The 25893-nt window shown below is 43.2% G+C and overlaps 1 protein-coding gene across 1 annotated transcript in view; it reads right to left on the bottom strand.

The window, feature by feature from the left end:
• CFAP43 (cilia and flagella associated protein 43) overlaps window positions 1-25893 on the bottom strand; it is a 505375-nt gene that overhangs the window by 177748 nt on the left and 301734 nt on the right. Inside the window, exon 23 of the mRNA XM_069239443.1 lies at window positions 8429-8635. Within this exon, the coding sequence (XP_069095544.1) occupies window positions 8429-8635 (207 nt within the window). The remainder of the gene's footprint in view (window positions 1-8428; window positions 8636-25893) is intronic.

The following is a 25893-nucleotide window of genomic DNA, read 5'->3' as shown; positions in this document are numbered from 1 at the left end:
CCATCAAAGGGCATGCCCATCAAACTTGACTGGACATCCCTCGAAAAGCTTGTAGAACATAGCCAGGCGTGACGACGGAGGGCCACCATCGAAGAAACCGCCCTGCCCAGTGAGTCGGTCGTGACCAAGCTACACCTGATGGTAAACTTGGCTGCATCTCTCCCATCCTTGAAAGCCTAGGTGAGAGTATCCCGTACACCCCCCCAGACATGGGGCAGCACTCTTGGATTCCCTATCCGGAGGGGAGGAAGGGAAGGCACCATGGGAAGTGGAGGCTTGGACCACCAAGCTCTCTGGGGTAGGGTGTAGGAAACCAGGGTCGTTTGGAGCTGGTCTATGGCGGCGGCGGATTGCCCTATTCACAGGAGCCCCTGTGCTGGGTTTGGACCATATTCCTAGAAGGACATCTGTGAGGGATTCATTGAAGGGTAACATTGGCTCTGATGTAGCAACCCCCGGCTGAAGCACCTCCGTCAGGAGATTAGTCCTGACTGGCACCGTAGGCAAGTCTAAGTCCAAGACCTCAGCTGCCATATGCACCACCATGGCATAAGGAGCCACAGTGGGAGGAGCGAGAGCATGCCAGCATCTGGAGAAGTATCCAGTCCACTGGCTTCCCCTAGATCCTCATATCAGTCCTGTTCATGCTCCAATCCATATTCTAAAGGGTCCTCAGACCCTTCCCACTCCTTTCCTGTGCCTGGCTGTTCTGAATAAGCCTCAGATAATGATCTGGGCCTAATCGGTGCCATTGAAGTCGGAATCGGAGTCGTACAACGTCGTTCCGGCTCCGGATCATCTGGAATGAGTATGGGGCTTCCACCACCAGTGGGCGCCGGTGGTGGAGGGAGCGTCAAAGTCGGCTCGGCGCCGGAGGAGGTCGACTGTGAGAAACCGGCACCAGTCCGGTTCTGCTATCGGGTCCCAGGGTCCCCAACGGCGCTGAGGCCGAAGCCGCCAACGTTGGATCCGATGGGGCCCCTGCTGACCTCATGGGGCCCGAAGACCCACCCGAGAGATCTTTCTCTTAAGGCCTTCGGAGCCATGGCCCAACAGTCGGAACACGACTTCGAATTGTGGTCCTTCTCAAGGCACTAGAGACACATCTGGTGTGGATCTGTAACCGACCTGGTGCGATGACATGCACCACACGGCTTAAATCCAGTCTTTCTCAAAGACATCACTCAGACAATCGAAAAATCCTCAACAAAAAGTCCATAAAAAAGGGTGGCTCTTTCCAGATCTGCACTTAACCGGCACAGAAGGAAAAGAACTGATGTGCGCGCGCCGGGGTGGTGCCTATATAGAATGACGTGACGTCACAGACGGCTCCAACAACGCTCACAACGCCACGCGGAGCCAGACAACGCACGTGGATCTGAACGACGCCACCCGACGGCGGGCACAGGGTACTGCTCAGCAGAAAAATTCCGGTTTTGAAGCTGACACCAGGGAAGTCTAAGGTAAGGAATCTGCAGCTATAAGTCTCTATCAGATGCTAGGTTTTGCATCAGTATGATTCAATCCTTTTTCATGGGATATGATTTCAAGGAAAAAGCTATTGTACAGTCTCTTGCACCACCAACACATCTTGATGAATCCTTTTTTTAACTGTGCCTTTACTCCATCTCAGGCGGGCAGAGTTATTCCCAACAACTCAAGGGAAATGTTCACTCGGCTCTAGGAGGCCTATTGTGGGGACTGGCTTCGGTGTCTGTCTCTTCTCTACAAATGTAAAGATGTGTCTTAGAAAACACGGAGCAATCTTTACTGTCTATCTCGGACTTTGTGTATTTTTTTCTGCCAGCAAATGACTTAAACTGGACAGAACAGCAAAGTAGTTGCGAGGTATCAGAAATGCTGCCACCAATAATAATTCCCAAATATGGCTTATATTCCAAAACTATCAGAAGCACTATAAATATATATCTTTATCACTAGTCTTTTCACACATCCCATATAGGTTTCAAATCTCGATTTAGTTTTAGAGTTTCATGAATACGTTTTAATCCAAGTCTGATGGGGGACCACATAGCATACGTCTGAAATTAGGACACACTCTGAAAAGGACATTATTAAAAATTTAGATCTGGATAAATGTCCTTGAATCCAAAGAAATGAAACTTGGGACGTGAAGGCTAGCTTGGCTATAATAGATAGCAACACCGACAACCTCAACTTGGGAATGGACAATAAGAGAACATGTTCGGATAAATACAGTTAAAATACCACTAGGCATTTTAACTGTATTTATCACTTCTGAAGGAATATCAATTTTGGTATGAGATACTACACTGGGGAAATCACCCAGGCATCATGGCATGGTGTTCAATTATGTGGCGTATGTGGAATTCTGTGGTGTGGTTTGTATGTATGTGGTGTGTAGTGCAATTATGTGTTTTGGAGAGGAATTACGTGGAGTGGAATGGAACTGTGTGGAGTGGAATTGTGTTGCATGGAATTCTGTGGAGTTGAGTGAAGTTATATTATGTGAAATTATGTGGCATGGTGTGGAGTGTATTTATGTGGTGTGCTGCCGCGTAGTGTGGAGTGTAATTATGTGGTATGGAGTACAGTAATTATGTTGTCTGGTGTGGAACTGCGTGGCACCTGTGGTATTGAATTGTGTGTTGCTGCGTTGTGTGGAATTGTGTGGCATGTGTGGTACTGGATTGTGTGGTGTGGCGTTGTGTGAAATTATGTGGAGTTATCTAGAGTGTAAATATGTGGCACGGTGTGGAGATTAACTTTGTGGAGTGTAATTCTGTCTTTTGGAGCGGAGCAGATATATGTGGAGTATTTTTATGTGGCATGAAGTGTAAATATGTAGGTTGGAGTGGAAATATCTGGAGATTAATTGTGTTGTGTGGAGTGTAATGGAATTCTGTTGTATTGAGTGGTACTATGTGAAGTGGAATTATGTGGCGTGGAGTGGAAATTTGTGGAGCTGAATTTCTTGGATTGTCATTGTGTGGCATGGGGTGGAAGGATGTGGAGTTGAAATTGTGTGGTGCGGAATTATGAGATGTTGAAATGTGTATGGTGGAATTATGTGGTGTTGATTTGTGTGTTGTGGAATTGTGTTTCACTTAATTGTGTGGTATTGAGTTGAATTATGTGGAGTGGAATGCTTGTTGTCTTCATAGGCCAGCTTAGTGCGGGGCGCTGTCTGCATCAGTTGGCTATTCTGTCCAGTGATCTCTGTAGGCCTTAAATTGCAGTTGACTTGGAATGTGTTAGGACCAGAGATACCAACTTTGGAACTGGGGAACCAGGTTTGAGTCTCAGCGTCAGCTCAACATCCTGTGATCCTGCCCAGCTCACTGTCTAAATGAAATTAATATGACCTTGTGTAATGTAGCTGGCACTCATGTAAAGCGCTAAAACACCGTCGGGTCAAGTTTGCTTTATATAAAACTGCAAAAATATTAATGGTTTGGCAGTGAAGGCTCATTGGTCCCGGGATAATCTTGGTTGGCGACATGAGGGGATAGTTAGATTCTATAGGGAAGGCTGTGTCAGTTTGGAGCAAAATTTTTGGTTTGAATAATTGTTTTGCTTTAAAATGATTAATCAGGAAGTAATACGGTTTTGTTTTTTTGGGTTGTGATCAGCTGGGAAAGATTGCTTGGGTTCGTGAAAATACATTGTTGACATTTTTGGAATTTGGAAGCACAACTTTGATAAGACCTGTACTGTGTGGAGGAGTGGAAGGGGTTGGGGGAGATTTGCAGCAGCAGCAAGGTTAATCATTTAGGATGTATAGCTACTTTTTATTTACTATCATGGTTTATGATAAGATGCTCGATGCTTGAATTATATGTTTGTCTAGCCCTATTGCAATTATGAATTGTAATCTATCCACTTTTGTTTTTACCTGCTCAAAATGCAAAAATAAAAAATAAAAATGATAAAAGATAGCTAGATAGATATATAAGAGATAGAAAATAGATAAATAAAAGATAGATAGATAGATAGATAGATAGATAGATAGATAGATAGATAGATAGATAGATAGATAGATAAAAGATACAGGAGAGAGCAAAGAAAGGTGACAAAGATTTTGTGTTCGAGAGGGAGATTGGTTTTATCAACAGGAAGCCTTTCCTCACTGAGTGCCTGAAGTCCTTCCCCGCTGTCCTTTCGTTCTGCAGTTAACGTAACATCCAAACTGGTTGTTTTAATGATTACTTATTCGTTTTAGTTTTTATGCTCGTTGCTGTAATGACTACGCTCTCTGTTTCCTCCTAATTTTAAGTGGCGTCAGGAACTGCAAAAGTTGGGGCATGGGTACAACCGCCTAACACCAAAACCATGTAGAAGTTGGTTGTTATGGTCTCCGAATAATAGATGCGTGTCTTAACTTGATACCCTTATATCGAGATATTTTCATTCAACTATCGCTGTGTGAACTATTCTGCTGAGGCTAAAGAAGAGGATTTAATGCTCTCCATTCAGAATCTCCCAAGAACTGCAGAGTTGCAAGAAAAAAGCCCATGTCCAACTACTTAATGGAGAAACACACTTTTGTTTTAAAGTTTTACTGCATTCAGATGATCAAGCAATTAAAATTATTCAAAGGTTCTCCGATTCTGCCACTTGCTGATTGAGATAGCCAAGCTAGTTAAATATAAATACTACTGTCAAGCACAGTCCTTTGAAAGAAAACACATCTTAAAACTCTGCGTCAAAAGCGTGGGTATATACGAAAAGCTGGCAAGTTTACCCAAGAGACTGGTAGAAGTCCTGTAAAAGTATCATTGGCTGCCGTTTTGTAAAGAGCTCAGAACTGTTTCACCACATACCCTTAAATCAGACTGCTACCCCCATTACTGGACACTGTCACTGTAGCACACAAGGCAAAAACAAAGGGCCTGATTACAACTTTGGAGAAGGTGTTAATCCGTCCCAAAAGTGACGGTAAAGTGACGGATATACCACCAGCCGTATTACGAGTTCCATAGGATATAATGGACTCGTAATACGGCTGGTGGTATATCCGTCACTTTACCGTCACTTTTGGGACGGATTAACACCTCCTCCAAAGTTGTAATCAGGCCCAAAGACTATTTCACGTTTTGAACGCCAGAATTCACACAGCATATACAATGGTCACTCTAGACATCTGGCTCATTAAAGTGTTTACAAATTAAGTGCTTAAGGTTGTGAGCCAGTCCTTAAATACACACAAAGGGGAAGAGGTTTTGTTAAACGCAGACGATCTTTGATTTGGTTCAATGCTATATGTATTTTAGTGAAAACAAAACCGTAACACACAAAGAGCAACTCTTCTAGAACTAACAACATAGTGAAAAGGCAAAACTCGGACACCACATGTTTCACTTTGCATCATCTGACCTTACAAATCAAACGAGATATATTTAGTCGAACAAGGAAACAAATCAGGTTCCCACAGTGATTTCGGAATGTGGTTATCTGCCTGGTTAAGAGTTGAAATAAAAGAAGGCGTCACTTCCCTGACGGCTTCGAAGCTTGGGAGCAGAGGGGAAGTCTTTAAAAGAAGCCCAGGACAAACAGGCTCTGCCTGGCTCGCACCCATGAACCAGACAGCAGCAGTTTACAAAATGAAGGCTGCGGTTGGAAACAGATATTATTTACTTGTCGGTGACAATTCACTCAAGCACATGCGCTTAGCAAAGGACCCGTGCCCCATGTTTTACTTTTGAGAATTCGAGCAATCATCAATTTCTATTTGGAATGTGGCACAATTAAGTAACTGCTTGCAGGAGTGGACCCCTCCTTTCATCCTAAACAAAAAAACATGTCTGCGGATAGAAAGGCAGAGGAAAAACTCAAGAATCAGAGCAGCTGAGCTCTCGGTAAAGCTCTGATTTATGGTCCCACTGGCGCCCTCCTGCTGTACAGAGACAGCAACAAGTTGTGCCCGGGAGCATCGAGCAGCACTGCAGAGGCAAGTGTGAACTGACATTGCGCGCTGAAAAATGTGACGAGAAAATAACCATATTTACAGGCATGTTTACGGAGGAGGCTTGACCCGCCTAATGAGCTCCTGAAGTGTTAGTGATCCGGATGCTGCATTCCTCAGTCTGTAACATGAGCTGTAGCTGAACACGCACCCACCAGTAACACAAGCAAGAAAGACACAAAGAAAAATAGTCCCACAACGTCCCACAGTACAGCTACTTAAACAATCATAGCATAAAGATAGAGTACTGTGATGGTGTTACGTGGGAGGAAACAAAACACAAAAAAGAGAGACAATGAAGAAAGATTCACCACTAGCAAGTAGGCCTTTTTAAAGGACAATGGAGGGAACAAACAAAAAGCCAATGGGAGGGCAGTAAGTCACAAAGTATCTACAACATGTCTCGAAAGAGACAGCACATGAGCTGCCTAGCTGAGACCTAAAAACTGGCACCCACTCACTCATCAGGTAGTGCCTGAAAGTCCTATAGGCCAGTCTTGCCTTGACAACAGACAGGTAAGTTTAAATGTGATACACTAAGTAGCTAGTAGTCAATGAAGAGAGCGTAGGACCACTCTTATGCATTCATAGCATATATTTCTGTACGGTCATGGTATGCATTTCTTCAGGTTTGAAAGGCAGGTTCTTCCACAAAAGGTGAACTGCAGAAACTATTTGAATTAGCATGTCTCAGAAATGCCAGCAGGTTTGTGGCACTAGGAACATGAAAAGGCAAGAGAGACACAGGCTCAGGTCAAATAATTTTATCCCACCAAGATGGCTCTCCTCCTTTGACAAGGACATTAGGGTTGTTATGACTCTTTTTTTAGACACTGGCCAACCAAATATGTCCAATTGTGGGGCAGTCCCTTAGGAGACCTATTTAGCTGCTCGAAAGATGCCCAAATCTCAGCATTAAGTTATTTGTAAGGGTACAACAGGGATTTGAACAGTAATGTTGGACCTGAACCACTGCATGGCAGGAGCTGCTATTCCTGCATCCGAGTATTGGTTAACTAGAATGGAGCAGTCTAGGTACCAGATACCCTCACTGTGGACCCTCATCATTTGAAGTGTGTAACTCATTCAGAATTACCAATAAGACCAACTCTATTACATATATGGGGCACAAAACAGCTAGAAACTGGGTTAAGAGCTTAAGGCCTTCAAAGAAATTAGAAATCCATGTCCCTGGACGTTTCGCCATGAGTCCAGAGACAGCAGAGAATCATATTATTGGCCTTTAGCTCTTCATATCAGCTGGATCAAGACAATGCCTTTAAGGAGAGATGTGCCCAGTACTTTCTTACATGGAAGAGGAAAGGAGCCTGTGGCTAGAGACACTTTATGGCCTCAAGAGGTTGGTGATTTATATGCCGGAGAGATCAAGTGATTTGTTTTCATGGAAATCGCGAAGAAAAGCTACACTTTTATAATATTATTTTTTTTAGGTGAATAACATATTATCAAATGCCACATAAATGCCTATACCAAAGCTTTAAAGTGTCTTCAAAATCTGGAAAATCCACATGAGTTTAAGAGCCATAAACAATGTTTGTGAATAAATTAAAACAAAAGCAATAAAGAGCAACATTTGTGTATCATGCACCGCAACCTGGATTGTTATTTTGCAATGATATCAAAATACAGTGATATGCATTGGTCTTCTATAGTGATAACTAATGATATTAATGTATTTTAATTTAGTGTATCGTTGTTCTCTATAGAAGTTCGATTAACACACAGAGGAATCTTTGCTTACAGTATTTAGTTTGTGCCAGTGGTTGTAGGTGGTGGGCACCAAGACTACATGTAGGGTTCTAGAACATATTTCTTGCCATTAGACTGACATGAGACAATAAAGAGAAAGTAAGAAAAGGCCAAAAAAGAGAAGAAAGATAAGAAAATATTGGCGAATGGTGAAATCAGGGAGATAAAAATAACTTGTAAGGTTGAGATCGAGAAATAGGAAGAGTAGGGTAGTGTAAGCAAGAAGTATTCTGTATATTCCAGACTAGCGGGCCTAGGGTATTCAGCAACCAGAGCATTTGGCAGGATTCACAGCGAGCCCCCAAGAGAAACTTTGCGGCCCTACACTACTTCTACTACTACTTTTTTTCTTTTTCCAGTACTATTACTTCTTCTAGTATCTCCTTCTAGTACTACTTCTTCTTCTTCTAGTACTATCTCTTTTAGTACTTCTTCTTCTTCTAGTACTCCTTCTAACACTTCTTCTTTTAATACTTCTTTTAGTACTCCTTCTAGAACTTCTAGTTTTTCTTCTTCTAGTTATTCTTCTAGCTGTTCTTTTTCTAGTTCTTATTCTTCTAGTTCTTCTTCCAGTTAACATTATTATCATTATTATTATTAGCACTGTTTGCTAGCTAATTTAGGAACAGCAACACACAAACTATCACAAAAATAGGTGTTTCAGAGACATGAATCAATACCATTTATCTAATATTCTCGAGTAACTCTTACTTGCAGTAATATTATCTGATTTATTTTCTGCTCTCGAGTGTGGAGCTCCATCTGGTCATACAGATTCGAGGTATCACCCCCATAACTATCACTTTGGCTTCCAATCAAAGACCAAGCATCCCCTGTGCTCGAATTTTCCTGCTCTTCTGCTTCCTCTTCATCTTCTGGGCCAACGGTTGGCTGAAGTTCAATAATCTCTTTTCGAGCCTGAAAAGAAAAAGAAGACATTTAACAATTTTAGAATAAGGTATGTTTGAAGATAATATGAGAGTTGAATATAGGAATGACATACTGATCGTTTGATGTGTCATTCCTTTTAATCCAAGGCTTTTCCACATTGTGAGACAATAGTCATACACAAATTGGCACTTCTTGCTTATGGTCCCTTGCGATAGTCAGTACTCAATATTATCTGAGTGACACTAGTAGCACCATTGAATCTTGGTTAAAAAGGGTTACAACGAAGCCCAGTGATCTCTTCACAACAGATCTTGCTCGAACACAGTATTTAATTTGAAACAGTGAATACAGGTGCAGCCCGCGGCTCTTCTTTTTGAGGCCCAGCACTAAGTTTTCCTCATCATACTTTAACCAAGATATCTAAAAACACAAAAGGGGGAATGAAGGAGGAAGACAAAGACAGAAAAAAGTAAGAAAGAAAGAAAGAAAACAAGAATGAACAAGAACCCGGAAAAGTGGGATAAAGAAGCAGGGATTTTCTGGTGGTGGATGAGAGAGGCATAAGCTGGAATGAAGCCTGCCCCCCTTGGTATTCGGGGACCGCTACAATCATTAGCACTGGCCAACAGGCTTCTTAGTAAAACCTTGGGCACCAACACTTATGCTTTTACAAATTAACCACTGCCTGAACAATACATATGGCCCCAATTTTGAATAGTCCACTGGCAGTTATATTGACAAAATACCGCCTTGCAATCAAGGTTTTAGTGACCTGTAGCAAGGAAAATCTTATGGGTGTTTTTGATCTTGCTCTTGAATGCAATTAAAGTTGAGCCAACATCCAGTTGGAGCAAGAGGACTTTGAGTATCAAGAACTCTGAGGTTGAAACTGATGAAGAAAGTGCACAATTGATCTTGACTTTGACTAGTTTGCATTGTGAAACCTCGCACAACATGAGCTATTTCAGGATCATCAATTTTCTTTTGCATTTTCATTGTACATACACCCCGACTTCCTTTGGCAAGCAAGCACTGTTGCACTACCACACAATATTGCAAAAAATAAAAAGGAATATCCCCCTCCAACTTAAAATCCACCAGGGTGCAATAGTGCCTCGCACCTAATGCCGCTTATATGATTCTATTACTCCTACTTAGTCAAATTCATTTACCTCAAACCTTTATTCCACCTAATGGTCATATCATTTACCCCAGTTGCAAGATGTAAAATAGTCCAATGCAAAGTACGGGGCATCATAACTCACACCCCTCCCTGCTCCAGGGACCCAATCAGCTTCTCCATATCCAGTAGTTACCACAGCCTCAGGTGCCAGTCTATTAGCTGCAGTTTTCAGGGGTTTCATCCACTAGCTGTACTGTATTTTGGTGGAGTGCAGCAGGTACGATTATGTGTTTGGGATGACCACCAACATTAAGGCGGAGAATCTGGGGTTCGCCTGGAACATTGAGGCTATGGATCCAACACCTCTGAGCAACAATTCTGAAATTAAGGATAGTCCCACATTATGTGTATAAGTGTACAGTTCCCCCCCACAGTTCCTCCAGCATCTGTCAGTGCGGTTTGAGTTTCACACAGACAATCTGGCTGTTGTGCGTTACTAGAAGCACATGAGTTTTAGAATATCCGCTCTAGCCCTGGAGCTTCTGGCCATCGGGTGCGTTCTAATGAAAAGATCTTCCCTCTCCCTGTCTGTAAGTGAATGGCCCAGTTCCTTTCTCATTTCATCTGTCCTGAAATTTACACATTCAACGTAGCATGAAGTAGGATTTGATACAGATATGAGATAAGCTGTCTGTCCCTATACTTGCCAAGGAGCCCCTTGTCAAAGCGTGTAATTTGTCTAGAAGAATGTGTGCACATGGATTGCTGTATGCCACAATGCCTAAACTGATATTCCCCATGTCTGTCTGAGAAAACGCTGAAAAGACTTCGTCTGATTAAATGACTTAGGGCCTGATTTAGAACTTGCCGTCATAACAGTGACAAATAGCCCTTCTGCCGAAATATAAATCCCATTATGGCCTGTGGGGTTTAAATGTTTGTGGGTGGGATATCAGTCACCATTGTGACGGAGTAACTCCTCCGCCGAGTTCTAAGTCAGGCCCTTAATCTTGTTCTCATCAGTTCCCCCATCCGGAGACTATCGTTCAGTTTCCAGACAGTAAGCAGGTCCTCCTTTAAAGTTGTGCTATAAATGTGGCTGCCCAGTACAGTGATGATTAAATTGCTGACTGGCTTTAGCACTTGTGCCTGCTTGGGCGAAGGAGTTAATGGAGGGTTTGGAACAAATACAACTGTTTAAGTGATTTAGGGCCTGATTCTAACTTTGGAGGACGGTGTTAAACCGTCCCAAAAGTGGCGGATATACCACCTACCGTATTACGAGTTCCATAGGATATAATGGACTCGTAATACGGTAGCTGGTATACCCGCCACTTTTGGGACGGTTTAACACCGTCCTCCAAAGTTAGAATCAGGCCCTTAGTGTTTTCATATTAACAGCTGCAAAGCGAACTAGGAATACAAGCCTTCCCACATGCCAATCTTACTATTCTATTTTAAATTTACTCAGAAACACTATATAATTGGAGGAGATCATCAGTGTCAGAGTGGGGTTAACATGTATTTTAACTTAAGTGAACTGTCGTCCATTGGAATGGAAATTGTGCCTTGAGCTGCATGACCTGCTCTTTTGGGAGCAAAAGGTCAACTGGGATTTCTGCAAATTGACACTAAACCCTGAGTCTCTACCAATTTAGTTTCTTGCAGTACGGGGGAAGCAAAGTCAGTGGAGATGAGATATTAAAATGTCACCGGAGTACAATTGACATTTTGCACTAATCTTCTACGGTCTTTACACCCATAATCTTTCCACGTACACGGATATGATCCATAAGAAGCTCTACCGTTAAGGTGAAGAGAAGTGGGAAGCGAGGACAACATTGCCTATTCCCTCATCATGTGTGGAAGGCAGGTTAAGAGAGGCCATTGACCCTGACAAATGATGTTGAGTCCTTTTAGCCCACCACTACCTTTCATCTCATATTAACAGGCCAAAACCAAATACCGCTAGGAATAGTCAACTCACACAGTCAAATACCTGCTCTTTATCTACCACAAGCAGCTATGACCTTTTCTTAGCTCACATTGCCAATGATATGCCGCACTTTCTTAATGTTATCTCTGCTATTTCTCCCCTGTACAAAATCTGATGGAGCAGGATTTATCAACTCACGTAATATGGGGTTCAAACTAGGCGCAAATATGCTGGTGAATACCTTATTGTCAACATTTTAGAAGCAAGAACTTGCCTATCAGAGGTGCAAAGTGTAATATCCTTTCTTGACTTATAAATGATGGTAATAATCACCTTTCTCACTGAGCGGCATCAGCTGGGAGGTGGGGAAAAGGAGTTGTATAAGGCCATAAGAAGGTGAAAATGACTAGTCCCAGGACTTCCCAAAGTTTACTTTCTTTATACCTAGAATGTATAACTTCCTCTCTCGGGTGATCAAGATAGACCACTTGCTTTTGCAATAATTTGGGCAGAGTGAGGTCCCCAGATATTCATCTGTATTATCCCACGAAGGGTCGTCTGCAGCATAAAGCTTTCTATAAAAAGGCACCAAACACTTTAGCTATATCCTTGTCTATTACTTGAGTGTCACCCTTCTGATCTAATACCTCATTCAGCCAGTTGCTATAGATATGGGCCCTTAATATACAGGTCAATAGCCTTTCTGCTTTCTCCCTGGTTTGGTTCTGACTAGGGAGTACTCAGCCATGCTGAGATCTACGGCTCTACGTTGTGATTTTAATACTAGTATATGACTCCATTTTATCATAGAGCAGGTTTTACTGTGAATAGATTTTTAAGTTGCTCCTCAAAACTGCCAGAGTAACACACTCTCCATGAGGACATCACTATTACCCGACCTCTAAGAATTGCTTTTAGAACATCCAAAAGTCTGTTGATACTAACCTCTCCGGTGTCATTCTCCATGCAGCTGTCTACTTCCTAGGATGTTATCATTCAATCTCCATTTTATCCTAATTGGATTTGGTCTTAACCCCGCAAAGCCACTGTTTGTTTAAGAAATGAGAACTAAAGTGATGCTTTCCACCCTTGGGAGAAGTACAGATCCCTCCAAGAAAGAGTCAATTCTGGTGTGTAATCTACAGACCACAGAAAAAAAAGAGTATTTAGACAGCTCCAAACGTCCACCAGACCCACCTCCTCCAGTCAATGCAGATTCTTTTTAGGTCGAGCATTCAATGTCAACATCAGGGCAGTGCGCTCTCTACGGGCGACTAGAATGCAAAAATCTAACAATTTCAAGCTAACATAATTTATGCATTGTGCTGATATGATGATGTTTAACCTTTTGCATTGCAGAGTTTAATCCTGAAGATTTACGTTCAGCATGCATATAAATACAGTTCACATGTAATGTACTGCTGCAGTCTTTCAGACTGTGTCAGGGTGTGGTCCCCTTCCAGGGCTTTCTAGAAGCTTTCCCTGCAGCATGCCTGGGTGTGGTTGGTGGGCTGGGCTAAGACTCTATAAAAGGGAGCCAGCCCAGCTCTATGTGCTCACTATTCAGAGGTCCTGGTGCAGAGCAGCAGGAACTTCCTGAGCTCCTGTTCCGGAGGCCTACTTGGATCTTCCAGGCCTCGCCCTCTCACTTGGCTGGGTGATTCTTGATCAGGGCGGTAAGACGGAGGTTAGGCTGGGACCCCGATCCCGTTCTCGAAGTATTTCGAGTTCTTGGGCCTAATTAGTATGATAAAATCTATTTGCTCTTGTGCGTGTGAAAGTGCGCTTGACATTTTATGGCACTTACAAGGTAGCATTTGAATTGGCAAGACGCGCAATTCATTTCTCGTGCTTTAACCCTTGATATTCATTGTGCGCTACCATTCCTTGGCAGTTACATGGTGGCATTCGAATCGGCAAGACGCGCAATTCATTTCTCGTGCTTTAACCCTTGCTATTCATTGTGCTTTACCATTCCTTGGCAGTTACATGGTGGCAATCGAATCGGCAAGACGCGCGATTCATTTCTCGTGCTTTAACCCTTGCTACTCATTGTGCGCTACCATCCCTAGGCAGTTACATGGTGGCATTCGAATCGGCAAGACGCGCAATTCATTTATGGTGTGTAATTCATGTTATTCATTGTACGCTACCATTTTCTGACATTCATATGGTGACCTTAGAATCGGCAAGCCACGCAATTCCTTTTCTGTGTTTAAAATCACGGTGTTCATTATGCACTATCATTTTAAGGCATTTACTTGGTGGTTTTTCGAGTTGGCAAGACGCATGATTTATTTCTGAGTCTAATTCATGTTATTCATGGTGCGCAATCATTCTATGGTGTTTACAACCTTTGTACAAATCTGCAATGTGAGCAATTCATGTTCCGACAATTTTGAGAGAACAAAAAGGCTAGAGTTCTAGATGTAATGTTGTGTGTACGTAATAAGTTTCTCAAACACGATTCATATGATGGTTTAGAAATCATTCAGATTATTTCCTGATCCTCACGCAAAAGATAATACTTGAATTTGAAAGTTGCATTTAACCTTTCTTGATTCCCTCACAGGTATCCAGTCATCTTGAAGCCTAGTCATTTTAAGTTGATGCTTAGGTTGTTCATGTTTTCAGAATGACAATGCTTAGAGTCAAAGCTTAGTATTGATTAATATGATATAATCTTGATATTGAGTGTTTAAACCTTTTTGCTTCCAATAGGTCTCCTTCCCAGCTGCTCCCTTCCTAATCCCCTTCTCCCCACTTGGACTCTTTAGACTCTGTGACAATTCTAATCAGAGTATTGGAGCTGTCTTGTGGTGGAAGTGTTGGGAACGTGCACAGACCCCGAGGATCTGGTGACTCTGACAGAATAGTGAGCCCACAAATTATTTTCCTCCTGGTTTGTGTATGTTCTCAACATGGCCACACTGGACGAGCTAGTCAAGGCTATCACTCAGCTCCAAGCAGAGGTGGTATCATTAAAAGATTTGGCAACTAGCCTAGCTGAGTGAGTCAGTTACAGGATAACGTAGAGAAGAAGGAACAAAATCCCACAGGTATGTCTTGGCTAGGTCCTTCTTCTCAGACTTATGGAGGTAATCCGACAAACATTTCCCTCAATGTTCCTTCAGACATTCCTTTAGCACCCCCAGAACGTTTCTCAGGCGACCCCTTGAAAGTGCAATCTTTCTTGGTTCAAGTAGAATTAAACTTCACCTGCAGACCACATACTTTCCCCGATGCCCAGTCCAAAGTAGCTTTCTTGTTATCATATCTGACTGGAGATTCAGCTACCTGGGCTATTCCTCTTGTGCGTAAAGACAGTCCCCTGCTGTACGATTGGAGACATTTTGTTCACGAGTTGGAACAAGTTTTTGATCGTAGAACTGTAACATTGTCAGCAGATCGTGAATTATTAGACTTACGACAAGGGAATCAGGACTTAGGGGGTCATTCTGACCCTGGCGGTAAATACCGCCAGGGCCGGGGTCGGCGGTAGCACCGCCAACAGGCTGGCGGTGCTCCGCCGGGCATTCTGACCGCGGCGGTACAGCCGCGGCCAGAAGCGGAAAGCCGGCGGTGTACCGCCGACTTTCCGCCGCCCATGGGAATCCGCCATGGCGGCGCAGCTTGCTGCGCCGCCATGGGGATTCTGACACCCCATACCGCCATCCTGTTCCTGGCGGGTCGCCCGCCAGGAACAGGATGGCGGTATGGGGTGTCGTGGGGCCCCTGGGGGCCCCTGCAGTGCCCATGCCAATGGCATGGGCACTGCAGGGGACCCCGTAAGAGGGCCCCACAAAGAATTTCAGTGTCTGCTTTGCAGACACTGAAATTCGCGACGGGTGCAACTGCACCCGTCGCACCTTCCCACTCCGCCGGCTCCATTCGGAGCCGGCTTCCTCGTGGGAAGGGTGTTTCCCACTGGGCTGGCGGGCGGACTTTTGGCGGTAGCCCGCCAGCCCAGTGGGAAACCCAGAATGACCGCCGCGGTCTTTTGACCGCGGTACGGTCTTCTGGCGGTTCCCGCTTGGCGGGCGGCTCCCGCCGCCCACCAAGCTTAGAATCAGGCCCTTAGTGTCATATTTAGCCAATTTTAATCGGCTTGTCGCCGAGAGATCCTGGCCCGAGGAAAAACAAGCGGCCTTGTTCTACAAGGGAATCAAAGAGGAGCTAAAAGATATCCTAGCTCAAATAGACCCGCAGCCTACAGACTGTCAAGAACTGATAAACCTTGTCTCGAGACTGGATCATCATTTAACAGAACAAAAAGGAACACTCAAAAAGACTGAAAAATATTCCTGGCATGTTCACAATAATAGAGACTCAAGAACTCCGAAAGAAAGAATGCCGGAACCGATGGAAATTGGAACCATCAGGAGACCTTTGACCAAAGACGAAAATGACCTACGTAGAAAGAATGGACAATGTCTCTATTGTGGGCGCAAGTCGTCATTTTGCCAAAGACTGTCCAATCAAACCAAAGAGCAAACGAGGTCCGGTTCAGAAGGTTGCAGCCAATGCACAAGTTGAGTCGGAAAACTAAAGCACCCAAGATGCAGAGAAGGATTGCTCTTGGGTGTCACCGTGGACCCTTCACAATCTAGACATCTCAAACTGGGTATCAAGGTTAAGGTAAAGAAAAAGACCTGTTTCAAGAAGGCTCTAGTCGATTCTGGGGCTACCAGGAACTTTGTTGACGCCCAATTGGTCCGTGCATGGGGGATCCCATGTATTGAAAAAAAGACCCCAGAAATCATCCAGGCAGTCGATGGAAAACTCTTGACTGGAGGTCCAGTAACTTTTCAGACTGTCCCTTTGTCGGTGATTTGTGAAGATAAGAATCAAAGAAAGAAACATAAAGAGAAACTCATCCTTGATGTGATCCATGCTCCCCAGTATGGAATTATCCTTGCCTTACCATGGTTAACTCATCACAATCCAGAGATTAATTGGGCAGAACGAAAGGCGTGTTCTCATCTGCGCTATGTAAAGAACAATGCCTCCAAAAGTATCAAGTATCAAAAGTTTGCAACTCTTACATAGCCATTGCCGCAGAGAAAGAAGTTAAATTGCCCAAACAGTATTCATCTTATGAAGATGTATTTGATGAGAAAGAAGCAGAGAACTTACCTCCTCATAGATCTTATGATTGTCAAATTGATCTAGTTCCAGGTGCGATACTTCCCAACTGTCGTGAATATGCCCTGTCAGAACATGAAAATCAACATTTGCGAAAGTATCTAGATCAATTCTTGGAGAATGGTTTCATTCGTCCTTCTAAGTCTCAAGCAGCTTCTCCTTTGTTTTTTGTTCCAAAGGCGAATGGAGAACTTCGAACTTGTATCGACTATAGGGGATTGAACAAAGTCACCAACAAGAATAAATATCCTTTGCCCCTAATTCCGGTGTTGCTGGAACAAGTAAAGAAGCAAAAATCTACACGAAGCTTGATCTTCGCGGTGCTTATCATTTGGTCAGAATGAGAGAGGGCGACAAAAAGAAAACAGCGTTCAAGACTAGATATGGCCTCTTTGAATACACCGTCATGCCTTTTGGTCTGTGTAATGCTCCAGTAGCATTTCAATTTTTCTTGAATGACGTTCTTAGAGAGTACCTCGACATATTTGCTATAGTCTATATCTATGACATTCTGATCTATTCAGACGATGAAAATGAACATGTCCAATATGTCAAGAAAATTCTTACAGCCCTCCGAAAGCACCATTTATATTGCAAACTAACCAAGTGTGAGTTTCATGTTACCACAGTTGAGTTTTTAGGGGTTATCCTTACCCCTCAAGGTATGGTGATGGCAGAAAAGAAAGTAAAGGCCGTATCTGATTGGCCCACCCCAAAGAATGTTCGTGATGTACAATGTTTCCTGGGGTTTGCAAATTTTTACCGGAGGTTCATAAATCATTTCTCCCAGACAGTGTCTCCAATCACTAAGCTATTAAAAAAAGAAGGAAAAATTTGTATGGTCCCCAGAAGCTGACCAAGCCTTTTCAACTTTGAAGGAAGCTTTCTCCACTGCCCCAGTCTTGACTCATCCTGATGCGGATCAACCCTTCTTAGTGGAAGCTGATGCTTCAGATGTGGCAATAGGAGCAGTCTTGTCGCAACGAAACAAAGACACTGGTCAACTTCATCCTCTAGCTTACATGTCGCAGAAGTTGAACGAAGCCGAACAGAACTATGTCATTGCTGAAATAGAGCTTCTGGTGATTCATGACGCCTTTAAAGAATGGAGACATCATTTGTTGGGTGCCAAATACACTGTCACAGTATATACTGATCATCGCAACCTGCAGTTCATGAGTTCCGCCAAACTTTTGACTCCTCAGCAATTACGCTGGATGCTGTTTTTTGCCGAATTTGATTTTGTGGTAACTTTCCGGCCTGGTAAAGACAGTCGCAAAGCTGACGCCTTGTCCCGCCAAGAGTCTACCACGTTGTCTGCAGTCCAAACCTCCAGAGCTATCATTGCTCCAGACAAAGTCCTATATATCATAAAAACTGAAGATTTCGTTGAAGACATCCGCAATTCTTTCACTGTTGAGAAATGTCAGACATGGGCCCAAGCAGATCCCAAAAGGTCAATCAAGCAAGGATTACCTTTTCATGACGCTCGTTTGTTTGTGCCCACTACCAAACTTTGCAAGATAGTGTTTCATTGGTTGCATGTTATACCTACGGCAGGTCATCCAGGTACTCCAAAAACTCTTGAAGTAATCCAACGCTATTTTTGGTGGCCTACCATAACAAAAGATGTAAAAGCGATGGTAAACAACTGCGAAGTCTGTGCTCGCACTAAAACAAGTCATTCAAAACCCCACAGGGTTGTTGCATCCACTCCCAACTCCAAGCCATCCTTGGGAGCACATTTCTTTAGACTTTATTACAGGTCTACGAGTGGTTCAACAACATTCAGTAATCCTGGTGGTGGAAGATAGTCTCAGGAAATATGGACATTTCATTGCCTGTAAGAAATTGCCCACTTCCAGTGAACTGGCAACTATTTTACTGAATAGAGTGGTTCGTTATCATGGACTGCCAAAAATGATCCTCTCCGATCGGAGGTCGCAATTTGCTTCCAATTTCTGGAAGACATGGTGGAAAACACTCCAAGTGACATCTACACTATATACTAGCCACCACCCTCAAACAGATGGTCAAACAGAGAGACTAAATCAGACTTTGAAGCAATACCTACGTGCTTACGCTGAAAAATCACTTCATTCTTGGACATCAATGCTCTGGTTAGCTGAGTTAGCCTACAATAACTCATTCCACACTTCTACTGGCGTTACACCTTTTTATGGCTTGTTTGGCTATCATCCTGACACCTTGCCCATCACAATCCCTCAAGAAAGTTCTCTTACTTCAGCTGTGTCAGAAACCATTCAACATCTGCATCAAACCCAGAAATTGATTCAACAGCATTTGGAAAAAGCCAAACAAAAATAGAAAAAGCATTCTGACAAGAAACATTGTGAGGGACCACAGAATCAACCAGGTGATAAAGTGTGGTTTTCCACAAAACATATAGACTTCAAAAAGAAGCACATGTTCAACCCCAAATTCATAGGTCCTTACACTGTCCTTCAGCAAATCAATCCTGTGACCTATAAACTGCAATTGCCAAGATCATTACGGATTCATCCAGTGTTCCACACTTCCCTCTTGAAAAAGGAAGTCCAGAAGATCCGCCCTCATCCAGCTCCAGTTCTAGTAAAACGGGAAATAGAATACGAAGTCAAGAAAGTGTTGGATTCTAAACTGAGAGGGCGTAACCTTTGGTACTTAATCTCATGGAAAGGTCATGGCCCTGAAAGTAACTCATGGGTTTCCGCATCTGATATCCATGCTCCAGTACTTGTGAGGCGTTTTCATCGTCTCAATCCAGACAAACCAGGCCCTAGAGCGGGTCTGGGAGAGGGGAGAACTGTCAACATTAGGGCAGTGCGCGCACTACGGGCGACTAGAATGCAAAAACCTAACAATTTCAAGCTAACATAATTTATGCATTGTGCTGATATGATAATGTTTAACCTTTTGCATTGCAGAGTTTAATCCTGAAGACTTATGTCCAGCATGCATATAAATACAGTTCACATGTAATGTACTTCTGCAGGCTTTCAGACTGTGTCAGGGTGTGGTCCCCTTCCATGGCCTTCTAGAAGCTTTCCCTGCAGCATGCCTGGGTGTGGTTGGTGGACTGGGCTAAGACTCTATAAAAAGGGAGCCAGCCCAGCTTCACGTGCTCACTATTCAGAGGTCCGTTGCAGAGCAGTAGCAACTTCCTGAGCTCCTGTTCTGGAGGCCTACTTTGATCTTCAGGCCTTGCCCTCTCACTTGGCTGGGTGATTCTTGATCAGGGCAGTAAGACGGAGGTCGGGCTGGGCCCCCGATCCCGTTCTCGAAGTATTTCGAGTTCTTGGGCCTAATTAGTATGATAAAATATATTTGCTCTTGTGCATGTGAAAGTGCGCTTGACATTTTATGGCACTTACAAGGTAGCATTTGAATCGGCAAGACACGCAATTCATTTCTCGTGCTTTAACCCTTGCTATTCATTGTGCGCTACCATTCCTTGGCAGTTACATGGTGGCATTCGAATCGGCAAGACGCGCAATTCATTTCTCGTGCTTTAACCCTTGATATTCATTGTGCGCTACCATTCCTTGGCAGTTACATGGTGGCATTCGAATCGGCAAGACGCGCAATTCATTTCTCGTTCTTTAACCCTTGATATTCATTGTGCGCTACCATTCCTGGGCAGTTACATGGTGGCATTCGAATCAGCAAGACGTGCGATTAATTTCTTGTGTGTAATTCATGTTATTCATTGTACACTACCATTTTCTGACATTCATATGGTGACCTTCGAATCGGCAAGCTGCACGATTCCTTTTCTGTGTTTAAAATCACGGTGTTCATTATGCGCTACCATTTTAAGGCATTTACTTGGTGGTTTTTCGAGTTGGCAAGACGCATGATTTATTTCTCGAGTCTAATTCATGTTATTCATGGTGCGCAATCATTCTATGGTGTTTGCAACCTTTGTACAAATCTGCAATGTGCGCAGTTCATGTCCTGACAATTTTGAGAGAACAAAAAGGCTAGCGTTCTAGATGTAATGTTGTGTGTACATAATAAGTTTCTCAAACACGATTCATATGATGGTTTAGAAATCATTCAGATTATTTCCTGATCCTCACGCAAAAGATAATACTTGAATTTGAAAGTTGCATTTAACCTTTCTTGATTCCCTCACAGGTATCCAGTCATCTTGAAGCCTAGTCATTTTAAGTTGATGCTTAGGTTGTTCATGTTTTCAGAATGACAATGCTTAGAGTCATAGCTTAGTATTGATTAATATGATATAATCTTGATATTGTGTGTTTTAACCTTTTTGCTTCCTACAGGTCTCCTTCCCAGCTGTTCCCTTCCTAATCCCCTTTTCCCCACTTGGACTCTCTTAGAATCTGTGACAATTCTAATCAGAGTATTGGAGCTGTCTTGTGGTGGAAGTGTTGGGAACGTGCACAGACCCCCGAGGATCTATTGACTCTGACATTCGAGACCTCTTGTATATTCTTTAGCATATACTTCTATATCTCTTTGTGGACTCTCTACTTTTTCGCTGGTCTGTTTCAGTATCCATAAAAAAAATCTTTGCTTGCTAGTGGTCAATCCTTGCTCTTTGTCCCACCTTTTCCACAGTTGTACATTCCCCTGGAGCATGGCCCCAGTACAGTACTCTTCCAATTATGTCAATGTAGCATGTGTTTGGGGACTACTTTTTTTCTGAGGCTAATAGCATTTGACCAGAGCACAGGATGTTTTCAGTGGCTCCAGTCTGTTTTTGTTAACAGGGCTCTAAATCATGTTCTCTGGTTACATGTGCTGTGCATTTAAAGACAGAGGTCAAATGTTAGAGGCTATTTTATGACAGCACCTATTTATGCCCCCTACATCCCCGGTGCAAAGACAATCAATTTTCTTACGCGCTGCCAATGTGTAGAGAAAATCGCTACTGTTAAAAGTTTTAAAGCATATTTCCCCAATTTAAAATGGCAGCCGCATGTCATGCGCGATGACGTAATTTATGTCATGATGAGGCAGTCTCTTTTCCTTCGCTGTTGCTTGTTTTAGATTGCCTCGGCTCGTGTGTTTGGAATGCTGTGTTTGTTGACTTTCTGAGGCAAATGCGTGCAGCTGATGTTTTCAACATCAACTTTTTTTGTTTTTTTTAAGAAACACACTGGTTACTTTGGTTGCCGATCTCTGCTGATGGCATTATTTATTTACAAACACGGTGTACGCCGTATGACACGGAGATCGTACTTGAGTTTGTGTGGTTGTTGCAGTACCTGCACCGGCACGGCCCCCACCTTTAAGTCGCGATCCACCTGGAAAGAAAAGCTGAGATCAGGCCTAGAACACGCTGCAAGCATATTTTTTATGCAGCTGCTGGAAACAATGAGCAATCTCTGGCTACACGAAGTGAGCACGTCTGGTTTAAAGTGAGCAAGGGTCCCGGTGGGCAGCTTCGTCTCTGCGCCTTTCTGCCTGTACTGGGTGGGCACATATCTGAAGCTGTCATGTGCCAGGGTGAATAACTAACACAATCTTAATTTTTAATCTAATTTATGACAATGGTAGTTTTGATTTATAATCCTCTAAAACCCAGAACTGCAAGTACCAGAATGCAGTGTAACACTCAGGACAGGCAGAGCTGCTCTCACAGTGAACCTGCAAGAGCCAAAGCAGCCTGCATAGGCTGCTTATTTACAGTGTGTTCTACCAAAGGCGGATTCAGTCCCTGCAGCCCATATGTTGCCGCATGTGATCTTTACAAGAGCAGCTGTATGCTACACTCAGACAGCACTGGTGCTATCTGAAGAAAGGATCACTGGGGTTTTTTAATCCAGTGCACTGTGCGTTGCTTGTGTTTATTTGCAGTTACTGCAGCATAGGGTTTCAAAGCCCGGTAGGTCTCATTTAAGGATGTAAAGTGTGCACAACGGCTTGGGTTGCCTCACGCAGTGTATGGTTTCTGGCACCCCACCCATGCATGCTTTCAGTGTCTCCTACATAGGCAGCAGGATCTCGTTGTGGGATCCACAGCTTTGACGTGTTTTAACTTGTTTAACTCACTGAATGTGGCATGTGTAGCTTCAATGAGACTCTACGCCCGGACTGAGCTGTTTACTCCCTCTCCTTAGTTTCATTTTAGTTTGACACCCAGGCGCTTCTCCTATGGCCATAGGTGCAACTTGTGATGCAGCTGTGTCACTGGGGGTAGCTAGGACAGTTTTAGGTAACTATGATGACAGGAATCAGGGGCGTAGGTATCCATTTTGCAGCAGGTGCAGTGACACTGAGGTCCGTCCATCCCAGTTATGGTTCTATATTATTAATGAATCATTCACAGGTGGAGAGAGGGGACAGTAACACTGTTTGCATTAGGGCCAGTGGTTCCCTTGCTAGTGAGGGGCGTCAGATGATAGAAGCAGGAGGAGGCTGACAAAATTTGACAAAAAGGGACTTGCTGTGCCTCATCTGCACCGTAGGCATGTCCCCTTAACTCTTAGCCCAGTCTGGAGGCGAGGTTCATGACCTGGTGCACACGTGTGAAGCACCCTAGGGCTTCCCTTAAACATCTGTCTGGAGCCACCACTCGGGTGCATGTGTAACCTTGGCACAGCCCGTGTTTACATTGTTAAGAGCTGCATGTAGGCAGAAGTACATCCCACTTCTCTCTGATCAGGAGGTGCCTTCCTCATTGGTCAAACTTTGTCTAGACATTTCCTCTTAGCGTTCCTACTGCTTTGGTGTTTAGGAATTTAATCTTAATATGCTGTTTTCAATTAGAAAGATGCTGTTTTTTTATTAGACATTTTACTTTGAATTGTATTCTAGTTTGTCATGTTGAGTTTTTTATGCTAAAAATGCCCTAAATCTACGCTTGAACTTGAGAACGGAGATAAATCTCAGCATGAATAGTTCTCGGACGATAGGACAACTGTAGTCATTGGATTTATTGTCCTCCTAAGTAGTTTCATGCTGTAGTTCTGCCAAGTGAAAATACTTTTCAACTGAATCTATCAGCCTCCTTATTTCCAGCCAAACAGCTTGCCACTCGTATGTATTTTGAGTAGCTTCCCCTCTTTGTTCAACCACGCTTCCAGACACACACCGAAAGTGTAAACCAACCGATTATGAAGCATTGTGACAGTGAGTATGGGTGATCAAAAAACAAAAGCCTAAAGGCGCTGCACCGCACAAGTTTAATGGGGATCTCATAGTGGTTTAATCTTTAATAGCCCGGATATGAAAAAGATATGACCCAATAACTAGTCAACTGTGAAATAAACACAGCTTCTTATCCTTACTGCCTGTTTTGCCATGCCGTATGATCCTGGGCACATCAAATAATGCATGTATGCCAAAGTTCCTTTATCTGCCCAAAAATTACACCATTTATAAACTGCGACAGAGGGAGATGTGTGGAGATGGATCTCTTCACTCACTCGACTTCAAGCTCAGGCAACACTCGTGCTCTTCAACGCTCCTAGTTATTCCAGTGTACGCCACAGATACCTAAACTTGAACCTACACATTTTACACTTTTTGTCGCATGTGGCGGAACCTCCAGTGATCACACCTCTATTAACTGTTCACAATATAATTCAGCAAACACACTTCTCTCTCTCGTGGCACTCGCCAGTTACCTCACTTCAAGAATACCTCTCTTATTCACAGCACTACAAAGCCAAGAAAATGCACAAATGTGCTATATAAAGACACATTTCATTATAAAAAAAGGCTGTGGGACCCCCCCGTACATAGAAAGGACAACGAACTGTGAGCATTATTCAAATTAGTTCACCCTATGTCTACACTTCAAAAGGCATGGAGTGTGCTTGCTCAAGTGCTCTGCAAAGCGCTGCACAGGTTGCTTCTGTGTGCTATAGATGTTTTGGTAATGCTTGGAAGTCCAACAGGTGAGTAGTTGGTGATAAATGGGTATGTCTGTGCCTTCCATGCAGCACAAGGTTGACAGAACACTGAAGCAAATCTGCAGATACTTAACACTTCATCTAATGCATTCTGGCAATTAATCAAGGTATCTATCAATTTATGGTAAAAGAATAATTATTACTAATGGCGTTACATATTCATTTATTTGATGGCCTTTTTTTAGCCACCATATTAATTAGGTCTCCCACCATTAATTTACCACAAACTATGATGTCTTTATTGGCCAACGTAATGTAACGGATATTGTGCTACATGGCTAAACACTTATAAGGTCCCAAAGGCGAGACCTATTGGCTATGCCAATGCTTGTTTTAAATTGAACTTGTCTGTGTCAGCCACTATATTTCAGCCTGTCCCTAACAAGATTAAAGTCCCTCTACAATTAGGTTTCCATTAGCCCTTTTCTGGATCTTCGCTACTACCATTTTAAGACACTATTCTTGTTTGACATTGGGGCATACATGTTAGAAAGCATATAGATCATGGTGTCCTGTTTATTATTTAGCTATAAAACCCACCCTATAGTGTACAAGTATTTCAAGAACCTCACTGTTTGCTTTGCGTGAGAGCAGTACGGCCAACCTTGCCATTTTTGAGTTCCCAGAAAAGAATAATTGCGGCGGTAACCACTTGGATTTGAGATATGAAACTGCATTTCTTAAAAAACATATGACACTTTCTGTGTCTTTAAGCATATTAAAGATAGCCACCCTATGACTGAGGGATTAGGCACCACTGTATTAAGACTAATCAAGTTCAACATGGAGGAATAATTTTACAAGTTGTGTTCAGATAAGTTGTTGAGGTGAAATGATGGCTCCTGGAAGGGCCCCAAATGAGTTATGTCTGGATGCGCCCAACCCACAGTAACCAGCCCAACCAATAAACTAAAGTAACCTTCACCCCTCCTCGAATCATGGATCCCATTGTGCATCTGGTTTACCTCATGCTCTTTCCAAACCTAGCCCATCCCTTCATCAGCCTATATCTCCATATAGTTAGGAGATTCAGTGAAGCACCATGTTCATATGAAATCCGATAATGTGTCTCCATCTCTTGATGGTGAATCTGGTTCAGAACCTTCTGAGTCATGGGCATCACTGTCATTTCCACTCACTGCTCACAGATGCCAAAACACCTTTATTCACTCTGCTCTCTGCTGCAGCATTC

Source organism: Pleurodeles waltl, chromosome 6 (genome assembly GCF_031143425.1).
Source record: "Pleurodeles waltl isolate 20211129_DDA chromosome 6, aPleWal1.hap1.20221129, whole genome shotgun sequence".
Classification (NCBI taxonomy): domain Eukaryota; kingdom Metazoa; phylum Chordata; class Amphibia; order Caudata; family Salamandridae; genus Pleurodeles; species Pleurodeles waltl.
This window is presented reverse-complemented; position numbering and strand designations above follow the sequence as displayed.